Raw genomic sequence first — 17,043 nt, 5'->3', positions numbered from 1 at the left:
CAACATATGCAGGCAGCAGTCACATTAAGTCACCATATTCTTACCATTCATCACTTGGACTAAAGTTATTGCTGTCTCAAAGGGTACAAAGTCAAGTGTGTGTTTTTGAATGTGTATAAATAAGCATGTTTGTGTGTTAATGGAAGCATGTGTGTATGACTGCACAGGCATGTGTATGTCCGTCCCTGAGTTTAGGTTTGCTACAACAACACGCTACCCCTACATTAGCTGGTTTGGCTTCCAGCTGGAAGCAAGATAGACCTCCCAAAACAGATCAGGCAGACTTCAGAATTTCTAAGAGATAGTGACTAATTGTCTCATTCCTCACTGAGAAGCTTATGAATTTTCCAAGCTCCCATGAGTGCTTCTTCTCATACAAGTATCAGGCACTCAGATTGAGATGTTCCTTTTCTTCTAAGGAAATCCTTCAATTTATTCTCCAGAAGAGCCTGGCTGGATCTCAGACATCTAGTCCAGCATGTGCACAACAATGATTTGATTAGAAGGGGCTTCCAGATTGACAGTTGAAGCTCTGTCTTAGTCATGTGAGCTCTCAGATTATCTTTGCAAAATGTGTCAACACCGCTACTCGAATGAAAGATACTCAATCCTCCACAATAACTGAGCAATGACTAGTTTATGAATAGTCTGGAAGAGCCCTCACCCTACCATGTGATAAATACTGTCTTGTGAACCAACTCTCAGTATCCCTAAGAGAAGCATCTTGCTAGCTTCCAAGTTACGTTTGAGCAAGAGCTCATCAAAAATGATCTCTTGAAATACCAGGTAACCAGATTTCTTGTTTTTCCCTCTGAAGTCAACATATGCTCATTTTTGTTGTTGCCACATCTCCATCATATCCATTTATGATACTTATACACCAAGAACGGAGAACCTTCTCCAGGGTCCACATTGTGTCAGAGACAGTCTTCAAGGGGCTGTCTGCCCAGGGATGGCAATGGACAGAGGCAAGCAGTAGGCAGAGCAACTCATTTAATTATTGGCTGCGTACACACTACCATACCCTCCAACAAGCTGTGACGAAAAACATGGACGCCATCTTCCAGGACCCCACTCCCATGAAAGTCACGTGACCTGCATGAGACCACAGCCCCAGAAAAAGCATTTTTGGCATGGTGCCCAAAAACGGGCTTTTGGGGAGTACCGTGCAAAGATAGCAGCCCTGAAGAAAAGCACTTATTTCAGGGGCACAAAATCGTGCGAGATCGTGGTGCCCAAAATGGCCGCCATGCTCTTGTGAGGAAAAAAACAAACCAAGATGTCCAGGTTTTACTGGGACAGTTGAGGGATATGCACCATATCTTTAAAGCACATTCAAGGTGCATTCCCCCCCTCAGTAATTCTAGGCATTGTAGTTTACCGCTCACAGAGTTACAGTTCCCAGGAATCAAAAACATACGACAGTGGCCAGAATTCTTTAAGGGGAGAAATGTGCTTTGAAGGTATGATGTGTACACAGCCCTTATCTCTGTACAGTGGGCCATGGGCCAGCCACCACATGGAAGCCAGAGGTTTCTACACTTGAATCTCTCCATGCAGGCGAGCAAGAGGCCTTAGGACAGCTGAAGGACATTGGCCAGGCAGGGGAAAGATCTAAAGCAGGGTGTGGTGAAGCAGGGCTGGAGCAGGGTGTGCAGCCTGGGAGCAGGCCTAGAAGGCCGCATTTGACCCTCTGGTCTGAAGTTACCCACCCTTGCTATAAACAGACATTTGTAAACTGTGGAATCCTCTCGTATCTCAGCCCTGCATTCCTCTAAAGAACCTCCACTTTACCGCCCCTCTGCTAGCACGAGACTTTTCTATTCTGTCATGGAGATTATCTAACAGTAGGGCAAGTCTGCCGTGACTGCTTGGGTTGGAGGAATGCCAGTTGGAGGATGCAGGCATTTGTACTAAGAATGTCTGATACGCTTAAAGGATTACAATCCAGCGCTGTGTGATGCACTCCCGGGGTCACCACAAGTTCTCTTACATCAGATAACCATCACTCCTATTGTGTGCTTCCTGGAGGAATCAGCTTGGTTGCCAATAAGTGCAGAATTAGCTATGAGATGTTCTCATTAGCATCTTGGTCAAAAGCAATGCTCCCAAACATACAACGTGGAGATGTTCACACTTGCAACTGGGATATTTGGCTGGGTTTGGCTGATTGCTATATATATATATATATATATATATATATATATATATATATATATGAATAGCTAAACCTTATTTACCTCCCTACCATGACTGCCACCTCAGCTTGGCAAAGAAAGGTGGGGGAGATCTCAGCAGAGAGTGCAATTCTTGGGCTTCAGAGCACCTGAGATGAGGTCCATATCTTATGACTGGGCTGCTTTCTCTCTCTCTCTCTCTCTCTCTCTCTCTCTCTCTCTCTCTGCCCCAAAGCAAGGGCATTGGGTAGCTGGTTGTCCTCTCCAGGACAAATGTATCATCTAGCCGGTGTGGGAGCTGGTGTGGTGTAGTGGTTAAGAGCGGTAGTCTCATAATCTGGTGAACTGGGTTTGCTTCCCCGCTCCTCCACATGCAGCTGCTGGGTGACCTTGGGCCAGTCACACTTCTTTGAAGTCTCTCAGCCCCACTCACCTCACAGAGTGTTTGTTGTGGGGGAGGAAGGGAAAGGAGAATGTTAGCCGCTTTGAGACTCCTTAAGGGGAGTGATAAAGCGGGATATCAAATCCAAATTCTTCTTCTTCTAGCCATTAGTTGAGGTGGCCCCACATATGGAAACAGCATAGCTTCATTGATGGTGATGCAGGAGAATGTGCTTCCTCGTCCAAATTCTGCACCAGGGACTGTCAAAACCTTGTGCCCAGAATCAAGGATGCAAACCACACAATTTGTGGGACATATTCCGATTGTGACAGCCAAGTGATTCATGCAATTTTGAATTCTTAAGCACTCCAGAAGAATGTGTCAATGAACAGGAGGAAAGTGTGAATATGTGAATGTAAAAAGGGGTGGGTGGGAGAGAGACAAAGGACAGTGCCAGATGGTCGGTGTTTTCAGGTGTGATTCAGTCACATACTGATCAGTTCAGGTTGTCCAACCATAGTGGATTGGTTGGTCTTGTGCCACAAACACACTTCCCCCAAAGATCAGACTTTTGTGACAAGGATAAGGAAAGTGACTCATGGTTCCTGAGGCAGTGAAGCCAGTGAAGACGATGTGATCAGCAAATGAAGCCATCTTATTTGTTGGAAGATTTCCCTGCGCCTGTTCTTTCTATACTCTGCAGCATATGATCTCAAGCTGGAGATGCATTTGCCACAATGTGGGAAAGGCTGGTCTCAAAGCCTATCAGAGCTTTTGGTCTTGTGTGCCACAGTGGCCAACTGGATGTTTCTCGAAGTCACAGTCCTCCTTCAGCAGGGAGGGAGAGATCTGCCAATTTCAGTTCTCTTGGTTTCTCATTTTTCTTAAATTCAGTCCTCCACATTTCTGCAACCATTTATGATTTTTCTAAAACGAAATCCCCATGAACATTCACCAGCATTTTAGTGCAAATTTCTCCGAATGAACACATTTTTCTGTGCAATTTAGCCCAATTTTTGCATCCCTGACCACTGGTCCTGTTAGCTAGGGGTGATAGGAGTTGTAGTCCCAAAACATCTGGAGGGCCAAGTTTGACCACGCCTGCCCTAATGTAACAAATTTTAATGATATTTTCACAAATATATATGCATTTTTATGCCCTCTTTACCCTAGTATATGCATATTTGTGCACACTACTTCGCTGGAGAACTGCGTTGCAAAATTCAGAGAAGTGGGAATTTCAAAGGATGGCTGTGTTTTGGTTCACATAATGCTTCGGAAAGCGTGGAATTGTAAGGTTTGCCTTTAAAAGCGAACTCCCCCCCCATCCCTGCCTTGAAATAAAAGTTGTACAAGTGTCCTGAAGGAAAAGTGTGAGTAAAATCCCATGATGAATAATATTATCTTATTTTTTTTAAAGAAAACAAGCATTTCGCATAAGCTGCAATTAAAGTAATAGGTCTGCCTCCTTGCCCAGAGGGGCTTTTGAGCTGGGTCTTTGAGTCTTTGCTGACTTGCATTTAGGGAGAAGCTGGGATGCTGTTTTCCTGTTGGGGAAGTTGAGTTGTTTAGTAGGGCAAGGCAAGGAGATGGGGGAAGAACTGGGCTCTCTCATTTGTATTTCAAGATAGCATGAAATAAGGAACAAGAATTGCAAGGAGAACTGAAGAAGGTGTGTGGCCTTGAGCAGTGCAGCATTCCCCCTCCCACAGAGTAGAGTCTGTTCCCAGAACTGTCTCTCCCTCCCCACCCACAATCCCATTGGAGAACATTGCTGCTTCCCCTTTTGTCCGTCTCATCACATAATCAGGGTGTAATCCCCAGGGTGCATAGGGGTCTGGGAGAAATGTCATTCAGTTTGCATCTGAAGACCAACTCACCAGTTCCACACTTTCTGAAACAATACACAAACTGAAACATAGCCATCCTTTGAAATTCACGCTTCTCTGAATTTTGCAGCGAATCCCTCAGCCGAGTGATGCATATCAAAATGGAGACACTGTGAGAAAGCGTGCACATAAATGCATCTATCAGTGACAATAATATGCAAAGGTGTATTGTATTAGGCAAAAACTGCTTTGCAAAAACATGCTTATTGAGAGAAATTTGCACTAAAATGCTGATGAATTTTCACGAGGGCTTAAATAATTGTGTTACAAATTGGCATGCAAATGTGGAGAACTGAACTTGAGATCAGGAAAATGAGAAACTGAAATTAATGCACTTTCCAATCCTTAATGGTAAAGCAAGACATTTTAAGGTTTTGGCCTGAACAAGGTTGGTGGAAGCGCCTTTACTTATTTATCTTCTATACTGCCTTTCACTTGAGAATCACAAGGTAGTTTACTATAGAAAAATAATAAAAATACACAATAACAAACAAAACAATACACCTCCCCCAGTTTAAAAGGTCATATATTGTTTAATTAGTCAAAGCCCTGGAAGGAGAGGCATGTTTTTGCCTGGCACCTAAAGATAAGTAATGAAGGCAAGCCTCTCTGGGGAGATCATTTCACAAGTGGGGAGCCACTGCAGAAAAGGCCCTGTTCTCATATTCCCACTCTCTGGACCTTCCATTGACAGGGCACACCAAAAGTGTCTCTGATTATGATCACAGGGTCCAGAATGGTTCATCTGGGGAGAGATGGGTCCTTGAGGTGTTGCAATTCTGAGCCATTTAAGGCTTTATAGGTCAAAACCAGCCATTTGAATTGGGCCCAGAGACTGATTGGCAGCCAGTGCAGTTGCGCCAAGATTGGTGTTACATGCTCAAACCATCTTGTACTAGTGAGCAACCTGGCTGCTGAATTTTGCACTAGCTGAAGTTCCTGAAACATCTTTAAACATGGCCCCATGTATAACACATTGCAGTAATCTAGCCTAGAGGTTAGCAGAGCATAGACAACAGAAGTTGTCCCTGACCAAATAGGGGCACAGCTGTGCCACCAGCTGAAGCTGACGGAAGGCCCTCTGAAACAGCCAGGCCATGTGAGCCTCAACTACCTGACTTTTAGAAAACATCTGAAGGCAGCCCTGTTTAGGGAAGTTTCTAATGTTTGATGTTTTATCGTGTTTTTAATATTCTGTTGGGACCCGCCCACAGTGGCTGGGGAGGCCCGGCCAGATGGGCGGGGTATAAGTATCAAATATTATTATTATTATTATTATTATTATTATTATTATTGCCAGCAATGGATCCAGCAGTACCCTCAAGGTAGTGAAATGTCTTTGGCCAGCATCGATTCCATCTTATAATATGGAAAACAAAAGGGTTTCCCCCCCAGTTGCTTCAAGGAACTGCCGTTTCCTCTCCTTAAGAAAAACAAGGCAAACTTTTGATGATTCTGTACAACTTTAATAACATCTGGTGTGGTAACCTTGTTTAAAACGAGCAGTTGATGTGTGAAGAAACTGCCTATTTGGTGGGGTATCTGGAGGCAAATTGCCAGTGGGACGAAGGAGAAGCCAGCAGCAAACCTGCGAGAAGACAAGTCAGCTCTCCTTCCCAATGGTGACACCCTTAGCAAAAGGTATAAATCGAGACCTGCAGGATAACCACGGCACACTCTGACTGAGTGTCAAACCTTGAGTGTTGGCTTCTGCTTTGAGTTGGACCTCCAAGTCGCTCTCGCTATGAGAAGCAGCGCCGTGCACAGTCCAGTAATCGTGGGAAGAAATAGCGCAAGTCTTGGCTCGAATGGGAGGTCCAGGTTTTCCTCTGTCTCTTCCAGCTATCACACCTCTTGTGGGCTCGGTAGTGCCAGAGGCAATTCCTCCTGCTCTGAAGGTCGTTCCACCTATGACTATGGAATTGGCCCAAGCAACTTTCTGAGCAGCGGTTGTCGTGGTGCATTTATCAGGGGTGGCCATAGGAGGAGAATGAGTACAGGTAGCTGCCCCAGTGGTAACCATGGAGGTTATCCTCCATTTGGATATGGGGATGGGCTAGCTGAAGTCAGGTCCGATGGAGCTGGCAATGGAGTTGGCGGGACGGGCGGTGATCCCGAAGCTTGCGGCGTTGTCTTTTCTTCTACTGACGGAAAGGCGGTCATGCAGGACCTCAATGACCGCTTGGCCATTTATATAGACCAAGTGCGATGCCTGGAGGCTGAAAATGCTGAGCTTCAGTCCAAGATCAGTGATTTCCATGCCAAGAACAAGTTGGCTGGTGAACTGAAGGACTACAGCCACTATTACCAGCAGATTGAGGAGCTTCAAAACCAGGTAGGAATGTCATCTCTCAGGAACACTCAAAGCATTCCTGGTGGCCTGGTTTACATGACATGATAAGCCCAATGATGGCTTGCTGGGGTCATGTAGATGCCTAGAGAGGGACTTGGAGCCTCTTTGCTTCTCCATAGTCATTTTTGGTGCTGTGCTGAGCTAAGCCAAGGATTGACTTAGCAAAGGCATAGGCAAATTCCGGCCCTCCAGATGTTTGGTACTAAAATTCCCATCATCCCTGACCACTGGTCCTGTTAGCTAGGGATGATGGGAGTTGTAGTCCCAAACATCTGGAAGGCTGGAGTTTGCCTATGCCTGACTTAGCATGTTGTACAAACAGGGACTTGTGGCTAAGCTCCGTCCTCACCAGGGATGGCCAAATCTGTCAAGTTCAGTTTCTCTCTATTGCTCATTTTCCCAGACTTAATCTCAGTTTCTTCACATTTCCATATCAGTCTGTGATTTAAATAAATAAATAAAACGCCCTTGTGAAAACCGAGCAGCATTTTAACCTGAATTTCTCCCAATATACACGTTTGTGTGTGTTATTCTGTCAAATACACACATTTTTGTAAAGCAATTTCTCTGAAAATAAGGCTTTTCAGTATGTTGTTTCTAGCAATATATGCATTTCTGTGGACACTTCACCCCAGTGTATGCATTTTAAGACCCATCACTTGGCTGGAAAACTGCACTGCAAAGTTCAGAGAGCTGCGAATTTTGAAGGACGGCTGTGCTTTGGTTCTTGTGTTGTTTCAGAAAGCGGAAATGAGGTAGCCTTGGCTTAAAAAGGCAACCTAATCAACTTGCTGCCCCAAAGATTTATTCTTGGCTACAGCTTGTGGTTGGTGAGGACAGTTCTTAACCATGAATACTGGTCCGGATTGAAGGCTAAGCCAAACCATGGCTTAGCCCAGTATGGCATGAGAGCAAAAAGGACTGGGGAGGAACAAAATGGTTGTTAGCTGCTCTGGGGGAGCCCACCCCTTCTTGCTGTCCTGGTGAGCCATTGTTTGGCTTACCCCGTTGTGTGAACCAGGCCAGTGTGTGCATTGTAGTTTTTGTGTTGTAGGCAAAGAAAGCCAAACCAGCTTTTTCATCATTCAGCTCTGGGCTTCATTCTTTGGTCTTTGTATAGGTCAGGAGAAATTAACAGATTCCATTTCTTTCTCCCATCCCACCCCAGATTGTATGTACAACGGTGGAGAACAACAGCATAATTATCAAGATTGACAACAATCACCTGAACGTTGAAGACATGAAGCACAAGTGAGTTACGCATCGCTCTGAACGTCTCTTGCCTTTTGAGCCTGAAATCTTTGTGTCACTGTTAAATTCATATTTGCAGAAAACTTGGATTAGGTTTGGGAAGACGGCTGGAATGGGTACATAAACAAGGGAGGTGTGCAGATGTCTCTAAGACTATAGACATCACACTAATTTATGTACTTCTGTGCACACTTTACCCTGTCACATGCATTTTTGTACAACCTCCTTGGTTGGAGAACTGTGCTGCAAAATTAAGAGAAGTGTGACTTTTGAAGGATGGCTGTGTTTTGGTTCATGTATTGCTTCTGAATGTGCAAATTTTGAAGGGCCACTGTGTTCCAGTCCCTGTCTTGTTTTTTTTTTTTAATTTATTTAATCATTTTTGATACAAACAACTGCAAAAAAACACATACAACAAAAACCATAATAACAATAATAACACAACACAATTTGACAATTCAGATTTGAATATACTGATATACCTATGACTACACCTTTTTAAACAAAATTTTCCCACCTCTCTCTCCTTCCCCTACTTCTCACCACTATCCGCCTTACCGCTTAAATATTTGTTCCAGATTTCTTCATATTTATCCATTCTTATTTTGCGTCGACATGCAATTTGTTAGTATGTAGCTAATCTGTCCATATTATCAATCCATGTGCTCAATGGAATCCCTGTCTTGTTTTAGAAAGTGCCGATGGTGGAAGCTCGCTTTAAATGAGCAACGAGTTAATCTTCTCTCCCATCCATGCTCTGGAGAGGGGTTTTTATTGGGATTGGGGCAGCGGCAGAAAGATGCGAACTCCCTCTCCTCTTCCACCCCCCCCCCGTTCTGAGGCTGCTCGGGTTCACCCACCACCACACTGTTATTTATTTAATAAGAAATGCATGTAAATTCAATTAATGCAATTAGAGTTGCATCTAGTTTGGCCCTTACTAAAGAAGAGACCCAGGCCTGCTAACTTTGTCAGTAGCCACGGTTCTTTTGCAGTGTCTCATTTAATTTAATTTCATGTTAAGAAACTCAGAGGAGGAGCACTAGCTGGGACAGAACATAAGGATCCCAAATTGCTTTTATCGCTCAAATCATACTAAAGCCAGCCTTTAGTCATTTCCGTTTATGGCAAACACCTACCAATTTTAGCATGCCACAAATGAATCAGGTATGCGCTTATCATGAAATGCATAAAGCTCATTTGTTCATTCTAGGATGGGAATCTTTTCCCAAGAATAATAATAATAATAATTTTATTTGTACCCTGCCCATCTGACTGTGTTGCCCCAGCCACTCTGGGCAGCTTCCAGCATATACAGAAACATAATAAAACATCAAACATTAAAAACCTTCCTATACAGGGCTGCATTCAGATGTCTTCTAAAGCCTGTATAGTTACTTCTTGACATCTGATGGGAGAGCGTTCCACAGGGTGGGCGCCACTACCAAGAAGGCCCTCTGCCTGGTTCCCTGTAACCTCACTTCTTGCAGTGAGGGAACCACCAGAAGGCCCTTAGTGTCCGGGCTGAGTGATGGGGGTGGAGATGCTCTTTCAGGTATACAGGGTTGAGGCTGTTTAGGGAGTTAAAGGTCAGCACGAACACTTTCAATTGTGCTCAGAATTTAGTTTCTCCCATGCTCTGCTTCTCATGGGCAACTGGTGGGCCACTGTGAGAACAGGATGCTGGACTTAGATGGGCCACTGGCCTGATCCAGCAAGAGCTCCTATGTTCTTATTGTGTCTCAATAAACATATAGCTCCAGCAGAAAGCAGTGGAGCGTTTCTGTGAGTTTACCTGAAGTACTTCTGTCAGGTGCACAGATTTTGAAGGCCTGTAAAAACAACAGCAACCCCAGCTTGCTAAGAAGGCCCAGCTAACCCCATCTCTCATAATTTTCCACCAGAAGACGTATGAGTTTTTATTCAGCCTTGTCTTGTGTCGAATTGTCATTTTATTGGCCTTATTTTGGTGTTTTATTGTGTTTTCATAATATTTTATCATCTGTGTTGTTATTGTTGTTAGCCCCCTTGAGCATCGTTTGGTGGAAATGCAAGATACAAATAAGAAATAAGAAACCAACACATTAAAAAAAAAAAATACTGTTCCCCCCTGATGTCTAGTTGGGACATGGATGGTGCTGTGCTCTAAACCACAAAGCCTAGCGACGGGGTGAGAGCCTGTTTTTTGGTCCCAGCTCCTGCCAACCTAGCAGTTTGAAAGCACGTCAAAGTGCAAGTAGATAAATAGGTACCGCTCTGGTGGGAAGGTAAATGGCGTTTCCGTGCGCTGCTCTGGTTTGCCAGAAGCGGCATAGTCATGCTGGCCACATGACCCGGAAGCTGTCTGTGGAGAAACGCCACCTATAGAACAGGATGAGCGCCGCAATCCCAGAGTTGTCCGCGACTGGACCTAATGGTCAGGGGTACCTTTACCTGATGTCTAGCCTTTGATTCAGTTGTTGCATCTGAGCATGCTCATACTCAGTAGTGTTAAAATGGGGAAAATCTCTTGAGTTTAATTTTTAGCGGCTGCACTGGCCCTGCAGAAATAAGCATGGTTACTAAATAAATAGAGTGCAGCTAAGTCTCAGAGCCCTTTCCCTTTTTTTGTCAATATAGGCTTGATACTGAGTGTGGCCTTTGTGAGAATGTGGAGGCTGACATTAATGGCTTATACCCTATTTTGGATCAACTGGCCAGCTGTAAGACTGACATGGAAGCTGAACTGGAGTCACTGCAAGAAGAACTGTCTGGTCTCAAAAAGAACCACGAAGAGGTACATGGTTGGCTCACCAAAATATGAGCCCCTCATTTTCATAAAAACAACACATGCATGAATTGCATACTTTATACAAAAAATTGGCACAAGCCACTTTTTGACACAAAGTGCCCCCAAACAGATTACATTCATGATTTCAAACACACACACATATTCAAAGAGGATTGGTCAAATTCATAGAGGAGAGGGCTATCAATGGTTACTAGCCATAAGGTCTATTCTCTTTCTCCATGTAGTAAGTTATGCTTCTGAATACCAGTTGCTGGAAACTGCAGGAGAGGAGAATTCTCTTGTGCTCTGGTCCAGTCATCTGATTGGCCACTGTGAGAACAGGATGCTGGACTAGATGGACCAACATCAGGCTCTTCTTATGTCGTTCCACAGGAAAGGTTGAACAGTTGATGCTGTGTGCAGCCAGCCCTTTTATAATACGACAGCAAAGGCATGGTTCTCATCAAAGTTCTCTTTGCAGGAATTAATCTCTTTGCAAAAACTTTGTTCAAGTGATGTCAACCTGGAAATCAGTGCCTGCCCCGGTCCAGATCTGAAGAAAATCCTGGAGGAGATAAGATGCAAGTACGAAGCGACGATCGACTCAAACCGCAAGGAGGTTGCAGAGTGGTATGAAGGCAAGGTAAATGAATCCGGCCCCTGTAAGGAAGCAAAACTTTAAAAGAAGAAGAAGAAGCCTGATGGGAAAAGGGCAGGGGCTGCAGGATTCTCCAGGGTGATGCTGGTGGTACGATGCTCTGCGTTGTTTTGTTATTCACTACTTTTACACCCACACCTTCCCCCAAAGACCGAGTGTGGTTCCTCCCACCTCCTCCATCTCATCCTCACAACAAGCCTGTAAGGTAGGTTAGGCTGGGAGATGGTGACTGATTCAAGGTAAGCCAGCAAGCTTCATGACTTTGCATGGAGATTGGAACCCAGGTCTCGCCACTGCTCTTCCCTTTGGCTAATCAAAGAACCGTGCAGCAGTATATCCAAAAGTGCAATGTTATTCAGGTTGCAATAACTAGAGCCTCTAAAAAAAGAGGGGGGGGGTGTCAAAGCATATACTATCCTGGCTCAGCATCTCTAAAATAGAAAAGAACGTGCTCTTTTCTTTTGTTCTGCCAAAGCCAATGTTCCGCTCCCCCGCCCCGCATACCGAATAGTACATAAAACCTCTGAAAATGCTGATGTTTCAGTCAATCTGTGTTTCAGCTGGAGGAAGTGAACCAGGAAATCTGCACCACTAGCAAGGAAGCTGAGGATGGCAACCATAAGGCCATTGAGCTGAAACATCAGCTGCAGGCCTTAGAGATTGATCTCCAAGCCCAGCGCAATCTGGTAAGGAGAGCGAGTGTGGGATGCATCTTATTGCTCTATCCTTTTTGCAGCTGAGAGCAACTCACATGGTGGAGTCACAGTGGGTCTTCCATCCTGGGACTAATCAGGTCCACAAATCCCTTAGTTTCAATCATGCCATGCCATGGGGTCCTCTCCAGATATTCAGTGGGGACAGATGCTTGGGTGCACAAGATGAGAGCGCTCAGTTAACTTAGGTCCAGTAGTGGTTGGTGGGGCAGGATGAAGCAGAGTGGCATTGGAACACTGTTGCAATCATTAATACATAAAATAATTATCTCAGTGATCGAGCTGGGATATAAGGTTTCAGACAGTCCCTAAGCTACCCTAGGTTGTTCAGGGCTTTGTAGATTAATGGAAGAGACTTTGAACCTGGCTTGATACTAGATGAGGCTTCAGCAAAGGTGTCACATGAGGGGGAAAAAGGGTAAAGGTAAAGGACCCCTGGACAGTTAAGTCCAGTCAAAGGCGACTATGGGGTTGTGCTGCTCATCTCGCTTTCAGGCTGAAGGAACCGGTGTTTGTCCACAGACAGCTTTCCAGGTCGTGTGGCCAGCATGACTAAACCACTTCTGGTGCAATGGAGCACCGTGATGGAAACCAGAGCGCACAGAAACACCATTTAGTTTTCTGCCACAACGGTATCTATTTATCTAGTTGCACTGATGTGTTTTTGAACTGCTAGGTTGGCAGGAGCTTGGACAGAGCAACAGGAGCTCACCCCGTTGCAGGGGTTCGAACCGCCGACCTTCTGACCACAGCGCCGCCACCCCCCACATGTTGTAGGCCACGTTGAGTATCATTGGCAGTCTGTTCCTCAGCAACTGGCATTCAGAGGAACAGCACCTTGATCCTGGGGGTAGTATACAGACATCATGGTTAGTAGCCATTGGCAGGCTGATTTGATTTATGTTCACCTATGTACTTTCTCTCTGGTTTCTGCATAGCTTCTGGTTCCAAAAGCTTTTCGATCATGCCCACATATTTAAGGCACTTAGGATGCTACCTCTTGTTCCCTCCTCACCCCTTTAGAGAGACACACTGCAAGTGTCCTTGGCTGAAGGAGAACATCGCTACAATGCTCAACTAGCCGAAATACAGGATCGCATCTCCTGCATGGAGCAGCAGCTGGCAGAGCAGCGCTTGGAAATGGAGGGCCAGGACCGGGAATACAAAAAGCTCCTGGATGTTAAGAACCAGTTGGAGCAAGAGATCCAGACATACCACAGCCTGCTAGAAAATGTGCCAGGCGAAGTACATGCCACACCATGAAAGAACGGCCTAATTTCTTATTCCCTACCATTTCCGTTATATGACTAGATTGGGACTAAGGTTAATTTCCAGCAAAGGCCAACTATGTTGCAATACCTGCATCTTAATTCTTGGTTTCAGTTTTTAATGGCTTCTGGTCATTTCTACTTCTGAATAAGGCTGAGCTGAAAGAGGGGGAGATTTTTGCAAACATGGAAAAACTCCTTTTGGTAACCTGCAGGGGACTGCAGTGAAAGGGGGAGAAAGTGTTCAGAAAGCATTGCTCTGTGTCAGCCTTCTGTTGAAGTGATCATCTTTCTGCATTTTTTTTGCTTCTGGCACCTATTCTGCTAATCCACACAACTTGCTCATTTTGCTGTTGAATCAACCCACCTGTTTCTAATAAAGGCTAATAAAGGCTTTGCCGGTTGCAACTGAACCTGAACAGCGGCTTCGTCAATTCTGACTGTGTGATGGTGACAGTCATATGAGAAACCACATTTAAGAGGCATCACAAAATGACAGGTTGCGTTCACCCTACACTTTGGATGTCCCCATAAAACTGCCTTAGACAAGACTAGTTCCAACGTGTCATTCTCATGAATAACAAACCATTACGGTTAATGATAATACTACAGATGGTCTTTGAGAAGGACAACAGGTGAGTTAGGCCTCACTTCTCTGCTGTCATCTGCCAGGCAGGTTCTTGGCGAGTTTCCATCAACTACCAAGTCAACACTAAACGCATAACCATCCCAGCTTCTTTCTATGCCATGGTACTTCCAAACAGACCTGCTGTGCACCAGGTAGACCCACCTGCAGGCATGGCTTCCAAGTCCCCTTCACTACCTAACAGGCAGCTGATGGCCTTGAGACCCCAGCAACCACATTCAACCCCACCTCTGAGCTAAGTCTACACAGCAGTGTAGAACAGTCACAATTCTGGAGATGTTTGACTTTCCACTCCAGGGGTGGAGAGCAAGAGTGTTTTTCTGTAATATACACTCAGCATTTATGGCTGGGGTAAATGTGAGCTTGGTTTGGTAAGGCTTGTGAGTCTAAGGGAATCTTAGTTATTTGACAGCAACACACTAGACATGCACACACACATGATTTCTGTTCCTTGTTTTAAGTATTAAGTAACAAGGCAGCCCACAATATTGTCAATAGCTTAAAGGGTCAGAAGTACACTTAGATAGTTTTAAGACTCTGGACTTAATGGTCTTACGTCTGCCTGAGGCTGGTGTTTTCCTTTATTCTGCAGATGCAAAAAGTATTGAACTAGGAATTGTTTTATAACTACCCCCAGTGCTATTTTTCAGCCAGAACTCACAGGAACTCCATTCTGGCACCTCTCAGGTGGGCGCCATTGTCCTTATAAGAGAGCAAGGGACACAGGTGGCACTGGGGTCTAAATGACTGAGCCTCTTGGGCTTGCTGATCGGAAGGTCAGAGGTTCAAATCCATGCAACAGGGTGAGCTCCCACTGCTCTGTACCAGCTCCTGCCAACCTAGCAGTTCAAAAGCACTCCTGTGCAAGTAGATAAATAAGTACCGCTGTGGCAGGAAGGTAAATGGCGTTCTGGTTTCCGTCACGATGTTCTGCTGTCCCTGAAGTGGTTTAGTCATGCTGGCTGCATGACCCGGAAAGCTGGCTGTGGACAAATGCCGGCTCCCTTGGCCTGAAAGTGAGATGAGCGCTGCAACCCGATAGTCACATTTGACTGCACTTAACTGTCCAGGGGTCCTTTACCTTTTTACCTTTATAAGAGAGCAAGGGTGAGTTCTGGCACCTCTTTTTCTAGAAAAATAGAACTGTCTACCTACCATAATCACCACAAATAATTGATACACAATTCAAAAGGACATTGGAAGGAGCCCTTACACACACACACACTTTTTAGATGGTAGGGTATATTGCTTCACTCACAGAGAATCGGAAGCAAAGAGAAGAAGCAGAAACACTCCCTGGGATGGGCAGGGTCCTCTAAATTTCGAACCCCCTTCACTCACATTTAAATGTCACAGATTGAGTGAGGCACACAGATTGAAATATTGACTTCTATCCTCCTCACCTACCTTTCTTTCACTTGCAAAATTCTAACCTTTAAAAGTCCACTGAAGAATGTGGAATGTCCAAGGGGGTGGGGAAGGGCTGGGACTCTGCGGAACAGGCAGAGTGAGGCCTTGAATGCCAAGACAAATGCTTTGAGATAACAGAATGTGCCTCTCAGCTGGAGAGGAGACCTTTGAAATTCTTCTGGAACTTTTCCCCTTTAACATTCAGGAAGAATGTGAAAACATTCCTATTTACCCAGACATTCTGTGGCTGAAGAACACCATTCCTGACAAACCCGATGAAAGAATGCTTTTAGGTGTAATTGCTAATATATATATAAACTGAAACTGCTTTTAGATTTTTTCATTGTAACTGTTTTTAGAAAGCTTTAAAACTTTTGGAGTGTTTTCTCGGTGATTTTTTGTTTCGAAATTGGGTATCCATTTGCTACTTGAGGAGGAAGGTCAGGATATAATTCAGATGATGAAGATGTTCTGGGTCTATCCAGCACTAATTTAATCATGTGATAGTCTCCTTTGGATACTGGCCTTTTTTATTTTTAAAAAATAAATCCGCTGTGACACCAAGAAAAGGGGATGAATTAGAATAAGGGACACCCTGTCAGCCAACATAATACAGTCAAATATATATTAAAGGCAACCCCATCATTAAAAAGAGAAAAAAAATGCAGCACTAACATTTTCCAGGTTGTAGCTGCGCCTCCTGAAATGTAATGAATACATGAATTAAGTAAACATGTAATATAGAATTAAAATTTAATGCCTCTCTGTGTGTGTCTAACACGCAAACACAAATTAAAAGCCCACATTCATTATTTTTCCTATGTTAATTTCTTCCTCAACATTACTTCCCTAGCACATCAAAGACACGGAAAAAGTCTTCATCAGATGGTGCCTGCTAGGCATTATGTAAATCGAGCAAGCTCATTATGACAGGCAACAAGATTTTTTTAAAAAAGCTTTGCATAGTTGCTGGTAGAAGCAAAGCATTTCTCAGGGAATGGAAGAACTTCTTGGATATTCTGTTCTCCTGGTGGGACTGGGGGTTTAGCCAGGCATGCCCATTTCTAGGATACAGTTGCACCTTGGCTTTTAAACAGCCTAGTTCTTGAATGTTTTGGCTCCCGAACAATCGAAACCCGGAAGTGAGTGTTCCGGTTTTCGGACATTCTTTTGGAAGCCAAATGTCTGATGGGGCTTCTGTGGCTTCTGATTGGCTGCAGGAGCTTCCTGCAGCCAATCAGAAGCCGCGCTTTGGTTTTCGAACATTTTGGAAGTTGAACAGACTTCCGGAACGGATTCTGTTTGACTTCCAAGGTATGACTGCACTCCATTTGACACCCCCTTGGTTTTCTCCAACAATTAGCCAGCCTTCTGTGGCCACGGAGCATGCTTAGCTCTCAGAGGCTGCTTTTGTCCTCTTCTTGTTTCTTTTCCCACTTTTTTCTAATTTCCACAAACCTTGGGATTCATCCAAACCTGCTGCTATCTCCCTCTTGTGCATGGATTGTGGGGTGTGTGTTTTTTTT

At 44.5% G+C, this 17,043-nt stretch overlaps 1 protein-coding gene across 1 annotated transcript; it reads left to right on the top strand.

Annotated features, from left to right (window-relative positions):
* Nucleotides 1–6,609: 6,609 nt before the first annotated feature.
* Nucleotides 6,610–13,874, top strand: LOC310748665 (keratin, type I cytoskeletal 17-like; the record flags this gene model as incomplete). Its single annotated transcript, XM_083584513.1, has 5 exons — nucleotides 6,610–6,783; nucleotides 7,970–8,052; nucleotides 11,336–11,465; nucleotides 12,041–12,166; nucleotides 13,217–13,874. 5 exons carry the CDS (start codon nucleotides 6,610–6,612, stop codon nucleotides 13,454–13,456), a joined length of 753 nt encoding a protein of 250 aa, XP_083440639.1. The 3' UTR covers nucleotides 13,457–13,874.
* Between the last annotated feature and the right edge of the window lie 3,169 nt (nucleotides 13,875–17,043).

Source organism: Podarcis filfolensis, assembly GCF_964270895.1.
Source record: "Podarcis filfolensis genome assembly, chromosome: 13".
NCBI lineage: Eukaryota > Metazoa > Chordata > Lepidosauria > Squamata > Lacertidae > Podarcis > Podarcis filfolensis.
This window is presented reverse-complemented; position numbering and strand designations above follow the sequence as displayed.